The sequence below is a fragment of the Glandiceps talaboti genome, chromosome 8 (assembly GCF_964340395.1).
Source record: "Glandiceps talaboti chromosome 8, keGlaTala1.1, whole genome shotgun sequence".
NCBI classification, from domain to species: domain Eukaryota; kingdom Metazoa; phylum Hemichordata; class Enteropneusta; family Spengelidae; genus Glandiceps; species Glandiceps talaboti.
In genome coordinates this window covers 1,470,165-1,498,089 of record NC_135556.1, presented here as the reverse complement: position 1 = coordinate 1,498,089, position 27,925 = coordinate 1,470,165, and the positions used below count along the sequence as shown (strand labels likewise).

General features: G+C 35.6%; 1 protein-coding gene across 5 annotated transcripts in view; it reads left to right on the top strand.

Annotated features, from left to right (window-relative positions):
* LOC144438902 (uncharacterized) overlaps window positions 1-27,925 on the top strand; it is a 90,636-nt gene that overhangs the window by 26,936 nt on the left and 35,775 nt on the right. For all 5 annotated transcript variants that reach the window (XM_078128123.1, XM_078128127.1, XM_078128126.1 and 2 more), the window contains 5 exons: window positions 13,567-13,763; window positions 16,376-16,440; window positions 22,946-23,052; window positions 23,712-23,769; window positions 24,041-24,188. In XM_078128123.1, coding sequence (XP_077984249.1) covers window positions 13,567-13,763; window positions 16,376-16,440; window positions 22,946-23,052; window positions 23,712-23,769; window positions 24,041-24,188 — 575 coding nt within the window. The remainder of the gene's footprint in view (window positions 1-13,566; window positions 13,764-16,375; window positions 16,441-22,945; window positions 23,053-23,711; window positions 23,770-24,040; window positions 24,189-27,925) is intronic.

Here is a 27,925-nt window from a genome sequence, read left to right as displayed (position 1 = left end):
TGTGTACCACTAAAAATCCAAGGTTCATGTAAGTTACTTGCTAATTTCAATGAAAATGACGCAAAAGAAGAAGGTTTATTTACTGGATTTTATTACCAGCCGTCAGTTGTTAAAGAATTGTGAAATTTCATGAGTCTCGGGTTTTACATTTAATGACTTTAGCGACTCATGTAAAAAATCTTGTATGGTTTCCCTTGCGATGACATGTAACACGCCTAGTTAATATTCTTAGAAGAATTTTGTAACGAATCATGTTATCAGAAGTATACAGTTTAGGAAACTAATGAATCAAATATCGCAATGTGTTCATCATGATGATTGGACAATATTGACGTCAGCATGCAATCAAGGTCATGACCCAGCACATGGTTGTGACTATGAGCAAAAGCATGCAACTCCTATCTGGATTGGAGCCATGGTCGCTCCGATGTCTGTTTGTTTTGAAGTTAGAGACATTATTTCTGTATGACTTTAAGAATTTTGCAATACATCTAATTGATAAATATGGTTATATGGATAAAGTCAATCCAAGTGTGGTCTCCGAGTCCATACGGGTGTACACTACTTCAGCTTTGATCGGGGATGGACGGTGATTGGGAGAAGTCAAAACATACCAACGTGAAAATGGCCCCATTCCAGCAAAAATAAATTGGCTGTTTTGAATTTCAATGAGCCATTTAAGAATTTTAACGGGCCCAACAGTTATGATCAAATATTTACCCCCAAAAAGTTAAAAAGACACAAAATTACTATATAATTATTATTGAATTATTAAAATCTTGACTCTATCATGCTAAACTAAATTTTGACAGTTTACTGTGTGCATTTCTATTGTAGATGCTAAAATAGAAATTTACATTAATGTTCCTTCCTACATTAGATCAACCACTGATTCATCACATCTTTCAATCCTTTTTCTCCCAAGAGGTATTTGTTTGTACACGAGAACAAGTTACATAGAAAGAGGTTAAGCTGTCTAAATATTTCATTGAGCAATACCACTGACCAATCTCTGCACTGTATAGACGTGTTTTTATTTTGTAAATTTATTTGTTTGTTTTTTCTACTCCTGGTAAGAATCCAGTTATTGTGCAACTCTTTATCATATGAATGAATAACACAATATTACAATGGGATACATAAATTTTGTTTCACAGTTAAATTTGATAAGGGATGAGCAAATCTATTTCTAAGCTTATTAATAACCATGTAGATATACCGACAAGAGTATCCTAAGCTCAGTACAAGAGTCTTTCAAGTATAAAACAAACTTTGATTGTCATGAGAAATCAGGGTTCGACACTGGAGTAAAAAAACCACTATCCCACAGGACTAGTAAAATTGTTAACGCAGTAGTCCTGCAAAATAAATTGGTGGTCCTGTCCTGTCTTCTAGTGTTGTAAGTGCTGCCACTAGTTTTAGGAGAGGGAGAGGGGGGGGGGGGGGGGGGGGGGGGGGGCTGAGTGTTTAATGGAAATTGATTTCATACGTATACTACATGAATACTAATAATGAAGTCAATAAAACAGGTTTGTATACCTATGTTTTGTTACCTCACAATAAATTTTACCAGTTTACTGTATATTTCTATTGTAGATGCTAAAATAGGAATTTACATAAATCTTCCTTCCTACATTAGATCAACCAATTCATCACATCTTTCTTAATCATTTTCTCCCCAAGGGGTATTTGTTTGTACACAAGTACAAGTTACATCTAAGATTAAGCTGTCAAGTTTGTATTTGAGCAAATTTGTATTTGAACAATACCACTGTCTCAATCTCTGCTCTGTATAGAATTGAGTTTTTATTTTGTAAATTTATTTGGATTTTTTTTTCTATTCGTGGTAAATGAAATAATCCAGTTATTCTGCAACTCTTTATTATATGAATGAATGACACAGTATTACAATGGGATACATACATTTTGCTTCATAGTTAAATTTGATCAGGGATGAGCAAATCTATTTTTAATGTAGATGTACCAATAAGAGCAACCTAGCTCAGTACAAGAGTACCTTTCAATTTAAAATATAGAATAAAGATTGATTGTCATGAGAAGTACACAAGATTTTGATGCAGCTTGTTTGTGAACTATTTAATATTTCTGATAACATGATTGTCTCACAAAAATTTTTGAGGATAACAAGTCTTAGACTAAATTGACGAAGTAAAACCATTCCACACAACATATTATCCAGCTGTTGCTAGCTAAACAATCACCGGTCATAAAATTTGAGTCATATAAAACATCGTGTGTATGTCGCTTAATGTGGCGAATAACTTAGATTTTTTGTCACCATTTGACCTTTATTTTTGCATTTGCAAATAATAATCTTTATTTATACTGGATAGTTCTTTAAGCATTTAAACACTTGTCTCCCAAGAAGTCAAGTGAGGGCCATCCCTCATGGGTTCAGTGTTAATGCAGGAGGAAACCGGAGTACCCGGGGAAAACCTGCGTTGTTCGGTAGAGTCAAACTGAACGACACTCTTCTTACTTACAGCGTGGTAAATTTAATCGAACCCTGAACGGGGTTCGAACCCCGACCGCAGTGGTAAGAGGCAAGTGGTTTAACCACTTGGCCACCGACAACCCAAAATTTTTGGATGAAAAACAAATTCAATTGAAAGCAAAATAGATTTTGTCAGATGGGAACAAAAATGGGTCAAACCCCCATCCCCAAACTAAACATTGGAAAAGTAGCAATTGGGGGCTTGAATCTACTAAATATTGGTCAATATATATTCGAAGTGGGCCAATGCACATAAATATCATCTTTTGAGTGCCACTTGACCACCAGTTTGCTCCCGGGCACATCTTTGTATATCTCCCGGGCAGTCCTGGGCAGTAATTAGTTGTGTGGTGCGCCAATGTTTCCCACCACCAAACTTTCCGGATTGGGTCATCACAGGGTCATCGCACATGCGCAAATTAGTCACATATATTAATGAGATTATCTACGATATATGTTCCGTGTGTTGAGCACTGATGTTATCCCTGTAATTTATCGAACGTGTGTGCCTTCTTTTTAAAAGTGTTTGTAGGATTGAACGAGAAGACTTTGAACCATTTTCACACCTAGTTTAAATGAGTTGATGGTGAAGTTACACCTGACAAACAGACTTCTGAAACTGTGACTGATTTTGCATTGTCATGTGCGACAGAATTTCCGGACAATTTTGATGGATACGCATATCATACAACCTGAAACTTTGGCGCACGACACCGGCACAGGTAAACAGCTGACACGAGTTGGGCTTCCTCGATGTTCACTTTGTACGTATTTCGAACCTGAAAACCGGACCTAGAAATTCATTTTAGTATCGGAGTACTGACACAAATATACAAAAAAAATCCACAATGTGTTATAAGACGCCAAGAAAGCAAATTTCAATGGCCATTTTTCAGTCGAATGTGACTATGGCGCAGGGAGCATTGACTTCCCTATCACTGGATGGAATGGGCATACCGCCAAGGTGACCCGAGAAACAAAACTACTGCCTTGACAACACTACCCAACTACTGATAATTAATAATCCCCTGTACACCATGATCAAAAACACACAGTAATTCAATTCCCCGACAAGTTGATGAGGCCTGCTGCTGTTCAGTGCGAATGCGAGTTTTATGTAGGTCGCAGACTCAGGCTCCATAAATGACATAAGTCTTGAGCATCCTGCCCTAGACATCCCTGGCCGAAAATGATAGATGTAAACTCACTGTCACAAGCCAAGCATGCGACAATACAAGACCACAACAAAAACTGAAACATTTACAGGTTACTCTCATTTCATATACATGTATAGGCAATAAATTAGGCCAGCTTTAATTTTGTCTCGCCCAGGTAGGCCTACACCACATAACCATTGAACTTCAGTAGCAATCAACTTCTGGGATGGGGAAAAAAAATTGGCATTTGAAACATTATGCTTGGTTCGAATTATTGTTTTTTGAGCCAATACAATATCATTAGAGGAATTTTGATATATCAACTTGTAACAGTAGTTTAGTTTAGTTTAGTTTAGTTCAGTTAGGGATTAAATATCCAGAGATAATGGCATCCCATGAGAATCTGGTGCAAAAGTGTTTATCAATGTTATTCTTGAATTCGTTGACGTTTTTGGAAAGTACAACATACAATGTAGTCCGGTAATGAGTTCCACTCAGTAACAATACGAACAGGAAAACAATTCTTTCGCAGATCCAATCGTGCGTGTTGTTTCCGTAGTTTTGCAGCATGTCCTCTTGTAGAAGTGTATGTAGATTTCTCTAGTGGAACCGAACATTTGTCAATGTTGTTGATTATTTTAAATACTTGCAGCATGTCCCCTCGTATACGACGTGTTTTGAGTGTAGTTAACTGTAATGTTGCTAGTCTGTCCTTGTATGGTTTGCCTTGACATTCAGTGATGACCTTGGTGACTCGCCTTTGTACTTTCTCAAGTGTTGCAATGTCTTTCTGTAGCCATGGTGACCATGCTTGTGAGGCATATTCTAGATGTGGTCGAATGAATTGCTTGTATAGTTTGAGTATTATGTCCTTTGATCGTAATTTAAAAGTTCTTTTAATCATTCCAAATACTTTGTTTGCTTTTTTGACTGCTTCTGAACATTGTCTACTAGGTTTTAAGCTACTGTGCACAATTACTCCTACATCCTTTTCTTCCTCTACTTCCTTCAGGGTGAAGTCCATCATTGAGTATTTCAGTTTCGGGTTATTTGATCCCATGTGTATAACTTTGCATTTATCAATGTTAAATTTCATCTGCCATTTATCTGACCAGTCTACAAGATGATTTAAGTCTCTTTGCAATGAAGAATGGTCACTGGGATCCTGGATTTTCCTATATATTTTTGTATCGTCAGCAAATTTCTTTATCTGTGCCTGGACACCCACATCAATGTCATTGATGAAAATTAAAAATAATACTGGGCCTAACACTGACCCCTGTGGTACTCCATTTGTGACAGGTTTCCATGATGAATTACATCCCTGAACAACTACTCGCTGTTGTCTGTTGGACAGCCATTCTTCAACCCAATTAGCAATATCTCCAACTATACCATGGGCTCGCAGCTTGAGTAACAATCTCTCATGCGGAACTTTATCAAAGGCTTTAGCAAAATCGAGATAGATTACATCAACAGGAGATCCTTCATCCGTGTACGTTGTCACCTCGTCTAGAAATTCCAGTAGGTTTGTTAAACAGGATTTCCCAGATGTAAAGCCGTGTTGAGATGGTAAAATTAACTGGTGCTCGTTGAGATGCTTGACAATCCTGTCTCTTAGACATGACTCCATTAATTTACAGACTACAGATGTCAAACTAACCGGTCTATAATTTCCAGGAGATGATTTTTTCCCTTTCTTGAAGATAGAGCAGACGTTAGCTATTCTCCAATTTAGTGGTACACACCTCTCCTTAAGTGACCTATTAAAAAGTATTGTTATGGGGTATGCCAGTTCCTTAATACATTCCACAAGTACCCAAGTTGAAATTGGATCTGGTCCTGGGGCCTTGTTCACATTTAGAGCTTTAATCTTAGCCTCAACTGTGCTCTGCTGTATCGATGAGGATGTTAACTCTGGGTTACTGTCTGCAACTTCATCTGGTGGTAGTGAAATGGTTTCCCTTGTAAAGACTGATGAGAAGAAGTTATTCAAGAGTTCGGCAGTATCTTTACCTGTAGAAACTGTTTCCCCACTATCATTGACTAGTGGCCCAATGGATTCCTTTGTCTTCTGTTTAGATCTGACGTATGAGTAAAAAAGTTTGGGTTTGTTCTTCAAATTTGTCACTAACATTTTTTCAAAGTTCTTCTTTGCCTCCTTGACTTTTCTAACTGTTAAATTCCTATGTTGTGTGTAGATTTGGTAGTCGTTCTCGTCTCCAGAGATACAGAACCTTTTCCATAACTTATGTTTCTTACGTATGATATGCAGAGTTCCCCTATTTAACCACTTTGGCCGATTGTTCTTTGGTCTTTTCTTCATGGGGATGCAATTACTAGTATGCTTGACTACTGTATTCCTAAAGAATGTCCAGCATTCATCAAGAGGTCCAGCCGAATCAGCAAGATATTTATTCCAGTCAATTAATTCTAATTCATTTCTTAGTTTCTCAAAGTCAGCATTGCGAATGTCTGGAACAATTTCATCTTCATGGTTTACAATTGATTCGACTAAAACTTCAAACTTAATCATTACGTGATCGCTGATGCCTAGATGACCAATCTGTGTACAGCCTTCAACCATCCCTGGTTCAGATGAGAAAATTAGATCCAAACAGTTTTGACCCCTAGTAGGAAATTCCACATGTTGCGTCAGACAACAGTTCTGTACACAATCTAAGAATTCTTCACCACTGTGGCCACTACTTAAATGATTCCAGTCAATATCCGGGAAATTAAAATCACCTACTATGACAATGTGGCTTGAAGACATCTTCATCAGTATTTTTAAAAGATTGTCATTGTTAGCCTGTAGTTGAGCACGTACTTTTATCAAAGTCCGAATTTGCAATAGAATTCGACAATCAACTTGAACCCGATATACTCTCCAAATCACTAGCATTTTCACTGTTATTGCTCGGGTCGGTACACAACACAGGTACATGCCAGGTCAGGCCAGGTATCAACTGAATATTTTTATTGGATTCACATTCAGATCCAAAGATGTGAATAAAATGTCCTCCGTAAGTCCAAATTTTTTGTTGAGATGTCATGTTTATATTAACGAGTTGAAGATGAAAAGGTCAAAGGTTATTCAGTGGACAATATAACATGTATAGCAATTGTTAGAATTTAACAAGTGAAACATTGTGTGTAATAGTAAGAGTGTTTCAAAGTTAGCCTTATAATATTAAATCTGTTTTATAGGAATGTTCAAAATTATGTAGAGTTGCATATTTAGGAAAAATGATATACATGTAGGTATCAGTTCAATGGAAAATAAAATTTCTACATCATACTGGAAAATATATTGGAATGTCACATACACAACTGAAATATGGATTAAAGTAATAAAATATTAATAAAAGAAACATTAGTTGTTTATTTATGTATTGTCATATCACAAGTAAACAAAATATTTATTTTACAAACAAAATTCAAAATACCAACATTTATGTTATTACAAAACTTCTGTACACTGGTTAAATGGTCAAAATTGGCAAAAGTTTGGCAGAAAATGTTATTTTCAGTCATCTTAAGATTTGAATTAAAATAATTAACGGCTCACTAATCCATTTATGATGCTACAGTCAGTCCCCACCAGCAGTGAAAGTGAACTAAAATATCTGAAATTGTTGCCTCAAGACTTTCTGAAAAGTGAGCTTGTTGAAATATAATTAAATATTTGGCAGGACAGCAAAAGTTTATCATCAAATTTATTCTCTAAATCGGTAAAAAATAAGTCGGTAGTATCAGCGCCAAATTCGGATGAGCTAGTTGGCGCTATTTGCCGACATGCATACTATCAACAGAGATATGCTGCTAATGATTTGAACATATGACATGATAACATGATCGTTACATAGAGTACACTTAATAGTTCACACAGTCACCTACTTGTCAATAATGTCATCAAAGTAAAATTTAACAGAATTTTTCATGAACATAGTCATTATTTACATCGTAATCTATGGTAGGAGTGACAATTTTGGCTGTGGCCATGTTGAAATGTGAATTTTACCTCAAAAACGCACGCTAAAAATCTACGACAACTGATCTGTATAAATTGAACTTGTATGAATATTATTCATTATTGCACATTATCACAAAGAAAAATGACCACAATAATTCTTACTATCAGTAAAAATTGGCCCCAAGATGAGGGTATGGGCATAGGTTATGGGTCAATAAGTTAATGCATTTTGCCCACTTTCACTACGACACCCGTAAATTCCCCATTGGGAGATCACACAAACTTAGCGGTACTTCTGATGCTTGTACCGTTCCCACGACAAACTGCATGTATTCAATGATGTTTTTCTGGTAAAATTCAGTGGAAATTTCAAATTCACATCGTAAGAGATATTATAAGAGCCATTAATTACTTCCGCCATGTTGAAATTCGATTTTGCTAGCGAAAAATGCACACAAAAATTGTAATCGCTTATCATTTGGATGTACTTAAAAACCGTTCATTTCCATGTGTTCAACAAAATGTGTGGAACTAGTTATGGCAGCAAGTTTTGCAGCAAAACTGAGCTGCCATTAAACGGCTTTACAGCAAAGTAGGTGAATAAACTTTGGCATTCCGGCAATAGCAGGAATTGATGGGCACCCTAGAGTGTTCCCTCAATAGAGGGAATTGGTGGTGAAAGGGTTAATATAATATTATATTGATACATATACATAGTCTTGGTTACCCAGCAGCAGCAGGCATGGAGCCCTCAATGGCTACCATATATGTTGCATCAGATCTCAGAGGTCAATGAAATTTGCATAAAAATCAGGTTAAGTGATGGGTACATTCTATGCTTTGTAATTGTGGATTTCTATCATTGTGTGCATCTGCCATTTATATTGTATTGATACATAGTCATTATCATAGATGCTTTCAACAGAATGTGAATATATTTGGGTACTTACATTGTTGAATTACTTAATAAAAGAGAAGGTGAAATTATATATTGCAAATAAGGGGCGACATCAAAATCAAAAACATCGTAATTACGCGTCGTAACGAGTAAAGACGAGTAGCTACTAGTAGTTACGATGTACTACGGTGAATATTCATAAGTCTCAATGCATATTCATGTACTTTAGGTTGTAGACAATAAAAAGTAAACACCTATTGTCCGTTATTCATGAGCCCAAACTACGACCATTTACGCGTAGTCTTCATTGTGAAAAAAATAACGAAACAAAAAGATTTTCTTTCCTATGCAAATCAGTTTCACGCTTACTTTTTTCAATGTTATTCATTCGATGCCTTCTATGGCAAGTGTTTCAGATATATTCAGGTGTTTACCTAATATGTCTTGCCTAAAAATACCTTGAAGAAGAATTTTTATTCAAAACGTCGGATTTTACATCTATTCATTCGGACTGCCTCACAAGTTCCTTATGCACTTCTCGGCTACAACAAACATGTTGACCATTTTCGTCTGGCTGGTGATCGTGTTAGATTCGAGTCGCAGGATTCGTCAGTCGAATTCGAACATTGTCCACAAAAACAAATAAAAAACTAAAGCTTGTCTCGCATTAATATATTGTTTGATTTGATTGATTTAGAGGTCACCTAAAAACATTTTGTTTCTTCAAAATTTTGAGGAAAAACGTCATTTATATAACAAAATTTCGGGTTACGAATAACTGAATACTTCATCACTTGCGTCTCTATGTTTATCTACCGACATCACGCCACATGTTGCCGAACATTGCGATTTCTCAACTCAACCCCATCATTTAGGAATGTTACTGTACTGAGAAACATAAAAAATTAGTTGTTGTTTTAGAATATATAAAACAAATCCCGTTATTCGAAGATATAAAAGTCAAAACTGCACTTCCGCAACCCGGAAATTCAACAGCATTTCTTGGCCCTACCATGGCCACCAAGCGTGAGCTTGTACATGTAAGTTGTACTGTTAGTTTGTCGACCGTGCAAAAAACAAAAAGAAAGTCTAACCGCGATTGATGCTTTGAGAGTCACACAATTGTACAATAATCTTCCTCAAAGATTTACTGTTAACCCAGGACTGTTACAATATTACGTTCATGCGTCCATCACAATAAATTTCGAATACATACCGTCATGTTCCTGAAAAGATTTACTGAATATTGAAACTTTGATTTCGTGGGTATCTTATTGTTTTTTTTAGTTCCGCTGTCATTATTATCTCCGAAAGTGACAGTCAGAATTCTTAGATATTTGGTGTGCATGTTCCCTGGGGGGAGGCTATTCAGCTTTGTTCATGCCAAGTTGATCTGTGCCATTTTCAATTTTTTATGATTTTTTTTCATAAAATGTCATTTTCATCATCTCCGTGAAAACTTCTTGTTAGATTGCTTTGATATCTGGTGTGTTGATGCGCAAGGGGGTAGCTTACTCAGGTTTGTTAATTTCAAGTCAGCACATCTTCATTTTTATTTTTTATGATTTTTTTTTTGTAATTTGAAAAAAAAATGAATATGTTAATGAGTATTATGACTGACGCCATATTGGAAATCAGTCGACGAGACTTTAAGTAAACTGCCACTTTTCAAAAGACACTATTGACGTCAAACAAGCAATGTAATATGTGCTATAGTCATAATTCTACGCATTGGGCGCCCAAATGCATGAAGTGACAAGCGTTTATTCGAAACAGGGTTGTAAACTTCAAATCCAAATTCTGCACCCCTTCTACATAATCAGCCTGTCCGCAACATCCTCATTTGCATACTCTATCCTGATTCGACCAGAAACTGAAGCTGACCTCATTTGACCGGGTGAATTTCCACAGCAAGTAACACAGGACGTTCTTGGTACTCACTAAAATCACACTTCAGACCCACTATAAAAATGTGATGTTTTCAGATAACATGTAACTTGTGATTAATTCTATATTGACGTGCAATTTGGAGTGACAGTGAACCAGAATTAAGACAACTTGCGTAAGGAAGGCATGCCTAGGCATGCGGTTGAAGTTATGCAAGAGCAGTCTAACTGCGGACTGTGAATCAACCAAACTTTGTTTATTGGCCGACAGTCACATGTAAAGTTAAACGACATGAACGTGTCTTGCCATTTCCAAAATGCAAATATTTGGCAAGTAAAAATAATTAAAATAATTACAACTTTAATTTGGCTTCAGACTTTGCATTACGTTTTGCGTATCTTTCCCCGTTTTACATGTAAATCCGAAAAGGTTCTCTCTCGTCATGTCATCAGTGATCATACCGCGATGGGCTGCTTTGAGTACGAGCGAAGTGAGGCATGTTGAGGTATTTTGTTGAGAATTATAAATATTGCGAAATGTACAAGGTTTAAATACAATGGAATGATGAAAAAAATGGCCGAGTCTGCTGACAGGCGCCGGTCACAAGAAACACTGTAAATTAAAATATCAGACGATGTATGTATTAATCGCCATCTTTCTTAGTTTCCCTACGGCGACAATCCCAGGTACCCGGATGCACGAGGGACTAACCCGGAAGCAAGTCGTTGTCAGCCATACGTTACAGTGGTAACATCGTCCGAGAAATCGCTGCGTTCAGAGTGTCATTATTCACAGAATTGTTGTTTTCGAGTGAAAACGCGTCTTGAATTGTTTAACTCTAACAAATGAAGACATGTCAAGTTATATTTTGAAAGTTGTATTGCTAGTTTGAGACGATTTTCTCACGTACTATAGTACTATCGAGGCTTACTTGGACTTGGACTTGGACCTTACTCCAGTTCATCAGGAAGTTTAGCCAGTCCGATAATTCTTTCTGGTTTAGTTTACAACACTTTTGATCACGCAGATTTTGTTGTTGTGATGAAAAGAAATTAAAAAAAAGATCACTTCAACCATTTCGTTGTGTTTTCTTTGTGAAAGGTAATAGAACATGAACGAGTGTTACCACTGTAACGTATGGCTGAGAATGACTCTCTTTCGGGTACTTGGCGTGGATTGTCGCCGTCCGGAAACTGAGATGGCGATTAATACATTTCTTCCCTATATATATCTACTACAACTTGTACAAGTTGAATGTTGTTGACTTGGTAAATTTGTTAGAAAATTGAAATTCAAATTGCCTCAAGATTATTTTAGATCCCTAGTTTATTTCATTCATCATTAAAATTTTCCAGGGTTAAAGCTGTAAGACACTGGAATTATTTATAGCAACCTCAAATTCCTCTTATATTTCTTTTTCTTGTGTGCATTTCCCAGTCATTTTTTTTCTGAGATTTTGTGCAATTTTTCATAACAGTAGATTTTTGTTATAAAAATGGTGACTATGGTATAAAAGTACAATACATTACCAACTTCTGTGTAAAATGTGTTTATAGTGAGACATCATATGAACCACTAACCACTTTATTGCATCGCTAAAACAAAACTGCATAGTGAAGAGCTGAAGAACTGAACCACTTCTACGTGTCACCAAAATAAAAAATAAAATTTAAAAAAAACAGCGGAGCTATTCTGACCGATAGGTCGCTTGTTTATGAATATCGCCCATGAACTTGCACTCATAAAAACATGTACAGTACTAGTTTCATCAGCACATTATTGGCTGGAGTATGTGGTTTTCTTTGACGATCGAAAATTATGACAAACTACGATCAACTACGATAGAAGACGATGTCATCATTGGAAACACGGAAGGTGAGAATCACTATCTATTGTGTGTTGGTGATAAAAAATTACGCGTATCTACGCTCAAAGACGACGTCTTTACGGGAAACAAAGAAAAGTGAACTGATTATATCTATTGTCAGTTATTCATGAACTTGAACACCTCATTATCTCCTGTTTCACGTAGTACATAGTAACTACTCGTAGCTACTCGTCACTACTCGTGAGGACGCGTAATTACGATGTGTTTGATTTTGATGTCATCCCTAAAAACAGATGACGGATCTTTGGATCCGAATGTGAATGTGAATAAAAAAGAAATATTCTGGCTTTACCTGGCCTGGCCTGTACCTGGCCTGTACCTGCTTTTTGTACCAACCAATTGTTGCTATTGTATGAGACGACATGCCACCTACATAAAAAGCCAAGTCAATCTATTGAACAAGGTAAAGTTGTCATTGAAAAGGATTCATGACTCTCAAATAAATTGTGACAAGTATCAAAGTCAGAATTACTACTGTCTGCCATTGCTTACTGTACTCGTTATTAACTGACATGAAATTACGCTGCATGACATCATAATCCCCTAAAGGGAGAACAATAGGCAGTATAACTGTAAATTTGTGGCTGCTCAGGTCGGCCGCTGATCACCAGTTTTAACTCTTTAATACTCTTTAATTATGTGTTGTTGAGTGATTTTATATACACTATGGGGCACAAAATAAGCAATACCAAGATGAGTCCAGAGTCTAATTGTGTTAAGTATTTAGATCAAATCAATGTCTTAAGCTAGAGTACACATTTGTGTACAAGATTGTAAATGTGTGTAGTAAAGTAGTGGGCGAAAAGCAGACTAATTTGAATGAATTGTTTACATCTCGTGTACAAAAAAAAAAGCTAGAAAAATGGTAAATGACAAAGGCCACATTATGTCCCAACACTTTGAACTTCTGCCATCAGGGAGACAATTTCGTGTCCCAAAATTCAGAACAGTCAGAACCAAATCAAGTTTTGTGCCCACTTCAATAAGACTTTTAAACCAAACTAAATGATTGTATTTTAAAGATATCTGCTCTGCACTGGTTTGTTTTTGTCATTTTATCTGACCTACAGAGGTCAAAGACCATATTTCATTTTAAAGACATTAACAATGTGTACATTTTATTTTGTATTTTGTATTTATTGTATCTTTATTTTAATATGTGTTTAATGTATGGATCCACGTCACCGTAATTTCTCTACGTGAGATAAAGTTTTCATGTATCTTGTACATTCCCATGTATTGTAGGGATAATATTGGATTTCCCATTGTTGAATGTGCAGTTGATGGAAAGTTTATTTTGACCAAACCACCTAAGACTGGTGGATTGGTATCATTTGGAACTGTAGCTGAGCAATTGGTGTATGAAATTGGGGATCCTAAGAAATACATACTTCCTGATGTCAACTGTGATTTTAGTCAAGTTCAAATCAAAGAAATCAAAGGTAAGCTATGGCTGTTATTTATTAATCTTCATCACAGGCTAGATGAGAAATTACACAATAATAAAAACATTATACAACAATGGACTACATCTAATGAAGACAGAAAAACCATCTATATACCAAAAATACTAGCAACTAGCAAACAATAAAAATACTAGTAACTAGCTAACAATAAAAATACTAGCAACTAGCAAACAATAAAAATACTAGCAACTAGCAAACAATAAAAATACTAGTAACTAGCTAACAATAAAAATACTAGCAACTAGCAAACAATAAAAATACTAGCAACTAGCTAACAATAAAAATACTAGCAACTAGCAAACAATAAAAATACTAGTAACTAGCTAACAATAAAAATACTAGCAACTAGCTAACAATAAATATACTAGCAACTAGCAAACAGTAAAAATACTGGCAACTAGCTAACAATACAAATACTAGCAACTAGCAAACAACAAAAATACTAGCAACTAGCTAACAATAAAAATACTAGCAACTAGCAAACAATAAAAATACTAGCAACTAGCAAACAATAAAAATACTAGCAACTAGCTGACAATAAAAATACTAGCAACTAGCTAACAATAAATATACTAGCAACTAGCAAACAGTAGAAATACTAGCAACTAGCTGACAATAAAAATACTAGCAACTAGCTGACAATAAAAATACTAGTAACTAGCTAACAATAAAAATACTAGCAACTAGCAAACAGTAGAAATACTAGCAACTAGCAAACAATAAAAATACTAGCAACTAGCAAACAATAAAGATACTAGCAACTAGCAAACAATAAAAATACTAGCAACTAGCAAACAATAAAAATACTAGCAACTAGCAAACAATAAAAATACTAGTAACTAGCTGACAATAAAAATACTAGCAACTAGCAAATAAAAATACTAGCAACTAGCAAACAATAAAAATACTAGCAACTAGCAAACAATAAAGATACTAGCAACTAGCTAACAATAAAAATACCAGCAACTAGCAAATAAAAATACTAGCAACTAGCAAACAGTAGAAATACTAGCAACTAGCAAACAATAAAAATACTAGCAACTAGCAAACAATAAAAATACTAGCAACTAGCAAACAGTAGAAATACTAGCAACTAGCAAACAATAAAAATACTAGCAACTAGCTAACAATAAAAATACTAGCAACTAGCAAACAATAAAAATATTAGCAACTAGCAAACAGTAGAAATACTAGCAACTAGCAAACAATAAAAATACTAGCAAACAGTAGAAATACTAGCAACTAGCAAACAGTAAAAATACTAGCAACTAGCAAACAGTAAAAATACTAGCAACTAGCTAACAAAAATACTAGCAACTAGCTAACAATAAAAATACTAGCAACTAACTAACAATAAAAAGACTAGCAACTAGCTAACAAAAATACTAGCAACTAGCTAACAATAAAAATACTAGCAACTAGCTAACAATAAAAATACTAGCAACTAGCTAACAATAAAAATACTAGCAACTAGCTAACAAAAATACTAGCAACTAGCTAACAATAAAAATACTAGCAACTAGCTAACAATAAAAATACTAGCAACTAGCTAACAATAAAAATACTAGCAACTAGCTAACAATAAAAATACTAGCAACTAGCTAACAATAAAAATACTAGCAACTAGCTAACAATAAAAATACTAGCAACTAGCAAACAATAAAAATACTAGCAACTAGCTAACAATAAAAATACTAGCAACTAGCAAACAGTAGAAATACTAGCAACTAGCAAACAGTAGAAATACTAGCAACTAGCTAACAATAAAAATACTAGCAACTAGCTAACAATAAAAATACTAGCAACTAGCAAACAATAAAAATACTAGCAACTAGCAAACAGTAGAAATACTAGCAACTAGCAAACAGTAGAAATACTAGCAACTAGCAAACAATAAAAATACTAGCAACTAGCAAACAATAAAAATACTAGCAACTAGCTAACAATAAAAATACTAGCAACTAGCTAACAATAAAAATACTAGTAACTAGCTAACAATACAAATACTAGTAACTAGCTACCAATAAAAATACTAGCAACTAGCAAACAGTAGAAATACTAGCAAACAGTAGAAATACTAGCAACTAGCTAACAATAAAAATACTAGCAACTAGCTAACAATAAAAATACTAGCAACTAGCATACAGTAGAAATACTAGCAACTAGCTAACAATAGAAATACTAGCAACTAGCAAACAGTAGAAATACTAGCAACTAGCTAACAATAAAAATACTAGCAACTAGCAAACAGTAGAAATACTAGCAACTAGCTAACAATAAAAATACTAGCAACTAGCTAACAATATCAATACTACTCACAACATTTACAAACATAAGACCATACGAAAGATAGTTCAAAATAATTCAGAAATTTCTGGAAATAAAATGATGAAAGATTCAAAAGATGACTCATCTCTGCATGTCTGTGAAATCAACTTGTCTGAGCAACCACATTTTGACTGAGGTTCCATCTCCAAAGTTATTCTCTAATAATATGATAAAATGGCATAAATGTCACCTCTATTACCTGTGTTATTATATGTCATTATAGCATACTATACATTTTCAAATCAAACTTTCTTAACCAGGGCAAGAAAAGGAAGCTGTGTTTGTACAAGGTGCTAAAGGTTTGCCACCAAGCAATGAGTACAAGGTAAGATACAGCATCTATAGTCCCCGGCAGTAATATATGCAATAGCCTGTAGTGTTTGTATATATAGCTAGAAAGTCTACGACTGGAAAAGCAGCAATCGGGGGCTTGAATCCACTAAATTTTGGTCAATGTGTAATTTTGCAGTTGCCCAATATAAATATTGACTTTTGAGTGCCACTTGGCCACTCATATGCTCTCAGGCACTCTACTCCAATGAATCTCTGTTCTGGCGGTTCTCGGAGTCAGACCGTCCGTACGGAGTATGTAAGAAACCATGTTGCATCCACATGATCTAAACAAATAAAGCTTTGCACAACATGTACGGTATGGTAACGCATTCCACAAGTTAAGTTCCCTAACATGAATGACAGTGTCAACTTTCAACTTGACAGAGACAATATTGCAAAAGTGTTTGAGACAAATGTTATGTGGCTGAAGAGACCTGTAAACTCAGTATACACTTAGAGATTTGTTTATTCTTGAACGATGCCAGTGAACCATGTAGTCATCTCAGAGCATGCAGTGAACAATAAATTCACATAATGCACTGGAAACCCTGGAAAATGAGCACAATTGATTGACATTTCAGTCTACTCTGGCTACCCATTCATATGATTCAGAACACTCCTAAATGTGAAATGGCAAAACTATTTTCAAAGTCTTTTGCCATGCTGGTGAATCAAAATTCTCACTAACCCAGATAGTCAAACGATCGTTCCATGATATACTTTTGCCCACAGAACGTACATATATAGTTCACTGGGTGCAACCATGTTTGTTTTGATTTTGCATAAAGTACTACTATGAATGCTACCATAGGCACTCGAATCAATCTGTATGATTTTTTTATAAAATGTGTAGTGAATGAATAAGAGTTATTCACTACACATTTTTTTTAAATTCATACAGATTGATTCGAGTGTCTATGTATTCTACCATGTACTCCGGTCATCATATCGGCAACATAACATAGCCATGCATTGCAATATTATAAAGGTCTGTTAACACAATTATTGTAACATTGTAACGAGTATCAAGGCATCACTGTACTAGAAATTGTTACACTGTTTGAAAGTTGGATGAATGGGTATAGACCACAGGTGCTTGAATCAATCTGTATGATTTTTTAGCACAACTGAACAGATAAGATTCATTAGTGCTGTAGGCATGGCAAAGTGTCTGTCTGTCTGTGTGTGTGGATGTGTGTGTGTGTGTGTGTGTGTGTGTGTGTATGTGTGTAAAAAACTTAAAGTCAAAAACCGCCAGACTAATTGCCATGATAGTTGGTGGGTGTATTACCTTGGGTTTCTAGTTGGGAAATTGTTCAAATCAAAATGATCTGTGTGTGAATTGGGTCAAAAAATGTTATTTTTTGTCAAAAAAACTTAAACTCCAAAACTACTCAGCAGATTAGCATGACATTTGGTGGGAACATTCTTAGGGGCGACTAAATTAAGATTTGTTCATGACATGATGATTCCCTCAGTAATATGCAAATTAGGGCTAAAATGTGTCTTTTTGGTCAAAGCCTATAATTCCAAAACTACTCAGCAGATTGGGCTGAAATTTAAGAGGAGTGCATCTGTGGGTGTATAGATGAAGAAATATTAAGCTTATAAGGATCTCATCAGTAATATGCAAATTAGGTGTACAAATGTGAATTTTGGTCAAAAATTTATTCTCAAAAACATGACGGATTGTTTGCATTAGCAGTTCAAGTGCAACTTTCCCGACTTGTTTGCATCTCTCAAGCTATTCACAGTAAAACTGATAACAACTGATATGACAATAGGGGCTTCACACTTAGATATTGAGCTTAGCTTTGCCTGTTGTGTTATGTAATAGTGCTTTACCACATTTGTAAATACAAGTCATTGAGAATGACATAGTCCCCGCTATGATGATTGGGTTTTAAGGAATTATCACTACTCTGATCACGCAACAACACTTGTGAACCTAAATCAAGCAGACTTAGATATGTTGTGTCTGCTTGTTGGACATGGAACATGCCTACAACAATAAAGGATGGGTCGGATATGGGGGATCGTATTACGACGAAAATGGATATGCACATGTATGTCATAGAACACTGGCCTAATACCAACTTTGAATGAGATCTGTTCAAGCATGTCTGAGATATGGCTTTGGACATGGAAAATACACAAACAAAATGGCTGCCAGGCGGCCATATTGGATTTATCACAACAACAATGAATATGCTCATGTATGTCATAGAACACTGTCCTAATACTAACTTTGAATGAGATCTGTTCAAGCATGTCTGAGTTACGGCTTTGGACATGGAAAATTCGCAAACAAAATGGTGGCCAGGCAGCCATATTGAATCGTATCACGATGAAAATGGATATGCACATGTATGTTATAGAACACTGTCCTAATACCAACTTTGAATGAGATCTGTTCAAGCATGTCTGAGTTATGGCTTTAGACAGGGAAAATTTGCAAACAAAATGGCTGCTAGGCGGCCATATTGGATCGTATCATGAAACAAATTGACATGCATATGTATGCCATTGTATGTTGCCCCTGTACCAAGTTTGAAAAAAATCGGTCCAGGCATTTCCAAGAAATGGCTGCGGACGCACGCACGGACAGACGGAACCCAATCCATAAGTCCCCGTCCCGGACTTCGTCCGGCGGGGACTAATTTCCAACAAACATTATTCAGTGATAAGAAAGATAAGAAACCCCACTTCCTTAGTTAATGGCTTGATTCTGTAATGAGTACTTAAAAAGTACAATAATACTGAAACTTGGTGAGATGTTTCTAGAAGTGTTATTCTGCAGATTTTGTTGAAAACATTTTGACACAATTGGCCCTAGCAACCATGACCACGCCCTTAGCAACAAACAAATGGAAGTATATATTGGTCAAATAACAACATCTGATGGTTAGGTGAGTAAACATTCAAAAAATGTATGCAAATATTCCTAGCAACCATGACCACACCCATAGCAAAAGTGAAACGGTTGACGTGTATTTCACAAAGATAACAGTAATGGATTAAGACAATTGAATAAACATTCAAAAAATGTACTATGCTAATGTGCCTAGCAACAAGACCATGCCCATAGCAACAGCCAAATAATAACATATATTGCAAAGATAACAACGGGGATTAATAGACAATTGAATACCATTCAAAAAATGTATGTACATTTGCCTAGCAACAAGACCATGCCCTTAACAACAGCCAAATAACCACATATATTGCAAAGATAACAACAGGAATTTAAAGACAAATGAATAAAAATGTATGCAAATGAGTCTAGCAACAAGATCATGCCCATAGCAACAGCCAAATCATCACATATATTGCGAAAATAACGAGGATTAATAGACAAATAAATAAACATTTAAAAATGTATGCAAATGTGCCTAGCAACATGACCACACCCATAGCAACAGCCAAATGATCACATATATCGCAAAAAAAGCAACATGGTTGGATAGGCAACTGGATATTCATTCAGCAAATAAACACCTATTGTTAGCATGGATTAGGATACGGATAAACAATTTTAAAAATTGTACTGTTGTGCTACAAGGCCATTGGTGATATTTTAAAAAAAATGTATAGTAAGGCCTGTAATAAAAAAAATTGTATGGTTCCGATTATGCTCAGTTTTAGAATAGGTGGGGTAGGTAGATTTTTAGCACAACTGAACTGAGGTTCAGTAGTGCTATAGGGATCGCCCGGCGTCTGTCTGTCTGTCTGTGTGTGTGTGGATGTGTGTGTGTGTGTGTGTAAACAACTTAAAATCAAAAACCGCTGAACCGATTGCCATGATATTTGGTGGATCCATTACCTTGGGTGTCTAGTTGGGAAATTGTTCAAATCAAAATGATCGCATAACAGGTGTGTGATTTGGGTCAAAAAATGTTATTTTTGGTCAAAAAACTTAAACTCTGAAACTACTGGGCAGATTGGTGCAAAATTTGGTGGGAACATTGTTAAGGGGGTGTAAAGTAAGATTTGTTCATGACATGATGAGTCCATAAGTGATATGCAAATTAGGGCTAAAAATGTGTCTTTTTGGTTAAAAATCTATAATTCCAAAACTACTGAGCAGATTGGGCTGAAATTTAATGGGAAACCATCTAGGGATGTATGGACAAAGAAATATTAAGCATACAATGATTCCATAGTGATATGCAAATTAGGTGTAAAAATGTTCATTTTTGGTCAAAAACTTAGTTCTCAAAAAGAACTTGCTTACCGAGTCTGAAACTTGGTGAGAAGTTTCTGAAACTGTTATTCTGTAGATTTTCTTCAAAACATTTTGTGAAAATTGGCCCTAGCGACCATGACCACGCCCTTAGCAACAACCAAATAGCAGTATATTTTGGTCAAATAACAACATCTTGTAGGCAAATGAGAAAACATTCAAAAAATGTATGCAAATACCCTAGCAACCATGACCACGCCCATAGCAACAGCCAAACGGTCGTTTATTTCACAAAGATAACAACAGGGATTAATAAACAATAGAATAAACATTCAAAAATGTATGTAAATTTGCCTAGCAACAAGACCACGCCCATAGCAACAGCCAAATAATCGCGTATATTGCAAAGATAACAGGAATAGAAAGACAAATGAATAAACATTAAAAAAATGTATGCAAATGTGCCTAGCAACAAGACCACGCTCATAGCAACAGCCAAATTATCACATATATTGCAAAGATAACAACGGGGATTAATAGACAATTGAATAAACATTCAAAAAATGTATGTAATTATGCCTAGCAACAAGACCACGCCCATAGCAACAGCCAAATGATCACATATATTGCAAAGATAATATCAGGAATTCATACACAAGTGAACAAAAACATATAAAAATGTATGCAAATATATCTAACAACATGACCACGTCCATAGCAACAGCCAAATGATAGCATATATCGTAAAGATAGCAACATGGTTGGATAGGCAACTGGATAGTCATTCAACAAATGAACACTTCTTGTTAGCATGGACTACCATATGGATAAACATTTTTAAAAACTGTACAGTTGTGCTACAATGCCATTGGCAGCATTTTTTACTTTATTTTATGATAAAAAAAATTTCTGTGTGAGTGTCTGGTTCAAGTTTCAGTTTCCACATCCACTATTTCTCGCGAAGCTTCATAATTTTTGCGATTTTATTATTTTTTTCTTGAATACATAAAAAAAGTTTAGGGTCGGCAGTGAAAAGCTAGGTGATTTTTGGTCAAAAAACTTAAACTCAGAAACTACTGGGCAGATTGGTGCGAAATTTGGTGGGAACATTCTTAAGGGGGTGTAAAGTTAGATTTGTTCATGACGGGATGATTCCATCAGTGATATGCAAATTAGGGCTAAAAATGTGTATTTTTGGTTAAAAATCTATAATTTCAAAAATACTGAGCAGATTGGGCTGAAATTTAATGGGAATGTATCTAGGGATGTATGGACGAAGAAATATTAAGCATACCATGATTCCATGAGTGATATGCAAATTAGGTGTAAAAATGTTCATTTTTGGTCAAAAACTTATATCTCAAAAAGTACTTGGTCACTGAGTCTGAAACTTGGTGAGATATTTCTGAGTGTTATTCTTCAAAACATTTTGACAAAATTGGCCCTAGCGACCATGACCACGCCCTTAGCAACAACCAAATGGCAGTATATTTTGGTCAAATAGGCAAATGAGTAAACATTCAAAAAATGTATGCAAATACCGTAGCAACCATGACCACGCCCATAGCAACAGCCAAACGGTCATGTATTTCACGAAGATAACAACAGGGATTAATAGACAATTGAATAAACATTCAAAAATTATATGTAAATTTGCCTAGCAACAAGACCACGCCCATAGCAACAGCCAAATAATCATGCATATTGCAAAGATAACAACAGGAATAGAAAGACAAATGAATAAACATTCAAAAAAATGTATGCAAATGTGCCTAGCAACAAGACCACGCCCATAGCAACAGCCAAATGATTACATATATTGCAAAGATAACAACAGGGATTAATAGACAATTAAATACACATTCAAAAAAATTTATGTAAATATGCCTAGCAACAAGACCACGCCTATAGCAACAGCCAAATAATCACATATATTGCAAAGATAACAACAGGAATAGAAAGACAAATGAATAAACATTCTAAAAATGTATGCAAGTGTGCCTAGCAACAAGACCACGCCCATAGCAACAGCCAAATGATCACATACATTGCAAAGATAACAATGGGGATTAATAGACAATTGAATAAACATTCAAAAAATGTATGTAAATATGCCTAGCAACAAGACCACGTCCATAGCAACAGCCAAATGATAGCATATATCGAAAAAATAGCAACATGGTTGGATAGGCAACTGGATAGTCATTCACCAAATGAACACTTATTGTTAGCATGGACTACCATATGGATAAACATTTTTAAAAACTGTACAGTTGTGCTACAACGCCATTGGCGGTATTTTGATTGTTGATAGGTTAGTGCTACATATGCCGATGGTTTTCGGGTAACAGCTGTGTGTCCATTAGGTGGTCCTTGGGCTTCCAAGAAAGCACATAAAACTGCTGAAGCAATCCTTACAAGGTTAGTTTCTAAAACCAGAAACTTGTATAGATTTCATTTTGTCATTGTTTGATATGAATTGATACTGATTGCTTAGAAAGTTAGACACTACTTTCTGTATCAAATGATACTTTGACTTAAATAACAGTGAGGAATGAAGAGAAAGATGAAAATGTTAAGTCTAAAAATAATTTCAATTATATGCAACAGAACAGACTTGAAACAAAATGAGGAAAAGAAATGATGATAAGAAATGAACCAAAAAAGACATGCTATATGAAGAGAAATTAAGTTATTCCTTATTATTGTAGTCACATAATCAACATTTGTAAACTTGATTGTAGTATTTTAGTAGTTTTATCGGGTCTTTTATCTCACAAGTTTAACTTTTATATACTTAATTTTATTTCATTTCCCAATGCTTGTTTTTCTTTAATTTTTAACTGTAACTGTTCAGCGCTTTTGAATATTTGTTTTAAAGTAGATAGAAAATAAATAGAAAATAAATAAATGTAAAATTAATGTAAATGTAAATGTAATCTCACATTGAATTACTTAATATGAAATTTGTGTTCAATTCAGTAGGAACCTTGACTGGAAGAATTCACAAGTCTATATTGTTTCTGTGTGTATTACTAGTATCTCATTTTAGTAGTATTTCTATTGTTGTAAATGAACAGAACAAGGAGAATGTTAAAGCAGCTTGGAATGGATGATTTCACCAAAACTCTAGTACAGGTTAGTATCTTCTTTCAGTCTGTCATCTACATGCAACCATCCTACCTAAGGTGTTCCAAGTCAGTCAGAGCTCCTGACTTTGGTAGGATAGTTAATGTGTACAGAATAGGACAGCACAGAATAAAAGTACACAAAATAAATTCATTGCAGTTTCAGAACATGAAATCAATACAAATCACTTAGACTGCACACTAGTCAACAAGTCAATCTTAAAAAGAAAAATAAATTTTGTTCCTGATTCTTAATCCCTAAACTTTGATATTTTCTACAGGTTTTAGGGTCAGAACAGACATATGGTCCAAATGCACATATTGACAACAATCCACGTGAAGTAGTATTGTGGGTAGCTGCACACCATTCCAATAAAAAGGCATTAGAAGTATTGTCCAGAGAAGTAGCTCCAGCTGGCACTGGAATGGGTATGTTGAATTTTAGCACAACTGAACTGATAAAGGTTCAGGAGTGCTATAGGCATGGTGCTGTCTGCCCGTCTGTCTTTCTATGTGTGTGTGTGTGTGTGTGTGTGTGTGTGTATGTGTGTGTGTGTGTGTGTGTGTGTGTGTGTGTGTGTGTGTGACTTCAACTCAAAATCCACAAGACCGCTTGCCTTGGCATTTGGTGGGGAGATTACTTTTGGTGTCTAGTTTGGAAATTATTCAAAGCAAAATTATTGCATCACAGGTGTGTGATTTGTGTCAAAAAATGTCATTTTTGGTCAAAAACCTTAACTCAGAAACTATTGGGCAGATTGGTCTGAAATTTAGTGGGAACATTCTAAATGTTGTGTAGATTAAGATTTGTCTATGACTTGATGATTCCATCAGTAATATGCAAATTAGGGCTAAAATGTGTCTTTTTGGTCAAAAATCTTTAATTCCAAATCTACTGAGCAGATTAGGCTGAAATGCAATGGGGATGCATCTAGGGGTGTATACAAATTGTAGGTGAAGAAGTATTTAGCATATAATGATCTCATCTTGGCCAATGAGACTGAAATTTGGTGAGATGTTGCTAGAAGTTTTATTCTGCAGATTTTGTTTAAAACATTTTGACACAATTGGCCCAACCAACCATGACCACACTCTTAGCAACAACCAAATGGCAGTATATTTTGGTCAAAGAACATCATCTGGTAGACAAGTGAGTATCCATTAAAAAAATGTATGTAAATATTCCGAGCAAACATGACTACTATGCCCATAGCAACAGCCAAAAGATGGTGTACATGTATTTCACAAAGAAAACAGATTCTTAGACAATTGAACATTCAAAAAGTGTATGCAAATATGCCTAGCAACAAGATCACTCCAATAGCAACAGCCACATTTTCGCTTATATTGCAAAGATAACAGGGATTAATAGACATGAATAAACATTCAAAAAATGTAAGTAAATTTGCCTAGCAACAACACCACGCGCATAGCAACAGCTAAATGATTATGTATATTATAAAGATAACAACAGGGATTTATAGACAAATGAATAAATATTCTAAAAATGTATGCAAATATACCGCTTAGCAAGACCATGCCCATAGCAACAGCCAAATAATTGTGTATATTGTAAAGATAACAACAGGCATCAATAGACAAATGAATAAACATTCAAAAAATGTAAGTAAATTTGCCTAGCAACAACACCACGCGCATAGCAACAGCTAAATGATTATGTATAGTATAAAGATAACAACAGGGATTTATAGACAAATGAATAAATATTCTAAAAATGTATGCAAATATACCTCTTAACAAGACCATGCCCATAGCAACAGCCAAACGATTGTGTATATTGTAAAGATAACAACAGGCATCAATAGACAAATGAATAAACATTCAAAAAATGTATGCAAATGTCTAGCAATGTGACCACGCCCATAGCAACAGCCAAATGATCACGTATATTGCAAAGATAACAACAGGGTTGGATAGGCAACTGGATAATGGATCAGCATTTGGAAAAGCATTTTTTTTTAAATGTACAGTTGTACTACAACGCCATATTGCTATTTGAATTTTTTTTTACATAATTATCTAATGATGCATCCACAGACTAATACCACAGGTAGAAGTGACAGTCGACACTTCATGAGCTATTAAGACTAATACCACAGGTAGAAGTGACAGTCGACACTTCATGAGCTATTAAGACTAATACCACTGGTAGAAGTGACAGTCGACACTTCATGAGCTATTAAGACTAATACCACAGGTAGAAGTGACAGTAGACACTTCATGAGCTATTAAGACTAATACCACAGGTAGAAGTGACAGTCGACACTTCATGAGCTATTAAGACTAATACCACAGGTAGAAGTGACAGTCGACACTTCATGAGCTATTAAGACTAATACCACAGGTAGAAGTGACAGTCGACACTTCATGAGCTATTAAGACTAATACCACAGGTAGAAGTGACAGTTGACACTTCATGAGCTATTAAGACTAATACCACTGGTAGAAGTGACAGTCGACACTTCATGAGCTATTAAGACTAATACCACAGGTAGAAGTGACAGTTGACACTTCATGAGCTATTACAGACTAATACCACAGGTAGAAGTGACAGTCGACACTTCATGAGCTATTAAGACTAATACCACAGGTAGAAGTGACAGTAGACACTTCATGAGCTATTAAGACTAATACCACAGGTAGAAGTGACAGTCGACACTTCATGAGCTATTAAGACTAATACCACAGGTAGAAGTGACAGTAGACACTTCATGAGCTATTACAGACTAATACCACAGGTAGAAGTGACAGTCGACACTTCATGAGCTATTAAGACTAATACCACAGGTAGAAGTGACAGTAGACACTTCATGAGCTATTAAGACTAATACCACAGGTAGAAGTGACAGTCGACACTTCATGAGCTATTAAGACTAATACCACAGGTAGAAGTGACAGTCGACACTTCATGAGCTATTAAGACTAATACCACAGGTAGAAGTGACAGTCGACACTTCATGAGCTATTAAGACTAATACCACAGGTAGAAGTGACAGTCGACACTTCATGAGCTATTAAGACTAATACCACTGGTAGAAGTGACAGTCGACACTTCATGAGCTATTAAGACTAATACCACAGGTAGAAGTGACAGTTGACACTTCATGAGCTATTACAGACTAATACCACAGGTAGAAGTGACAGTCGACACTTCATGAGCTATTAAGACTAATACCACAGGTAGAAGTGACAGTAGACACTTCATGAGCTATTAAGACTAATACCACAGGTAGAAGTGACAGTCGACACTTCATGAGCTATTAAGACTAATACCACAGGTAGAAGTGACAGTAGACACTTCATGAGCTATTACAGACTAATACCACAGGTAGAAGTGACAGTCGACACTTCATGAGCTATTAAGACTAATACCACAGGTAGAAGTGACAGTAGACACTTCATGAGCTATTAAGACTAATACCACAGGTAGAAGTGACAGTCGACACTTCATGAGCTATTAAGACTAATACCACAGGTAGAAGTGACAGTCGACACTTCATGAGCTATTAAGACTAATACCACAGGTAGAAGTGACAGTCGACACTTCATGAGCTATTAAGACTAATACCACAGGTAGAAGTGACAGTCGACACTTCATGAGCTATTAAGACTAATACCACAGGTAGAAGTGACAGTCGACACTTCATGAGCTATTAAGACTAATACCACAGGTAGAAGTGACAGTCGACACTTCATGAGCTATTACAGACTAATACCACAGGTAGAAGTGACAGTTGACACTTCATGAGCTATTAAGACTAATACCACAGGTAGAAGTGACAGTCGACACTTCATGAGCTATTACAGACTAATACCACAGGTAGAAGTGACAGTAGACACTTCATGAGCTATTAAGACTAATACCACAGGTAGAAGTGACAGTCGACACTTCATGAGCTATTACAGACTAATACCACAGGTAGAAGTGACAGTAGACACTTCATGAGCTATTAAGACTAATACCACAGGTAGAAGTGACAGTCGACACTTCATGAGCTATTAAGACTAATACCACAGGTAGAAGTGACAGTCGACACTTCATGAGCTATTAAGACTAATACCACAGGTAGAAGTGACAGTTGACACTTCATGAGCTATTAAGACTAATACCACAGGTAGAAGTGACAGTTGACACTTCATGAGCT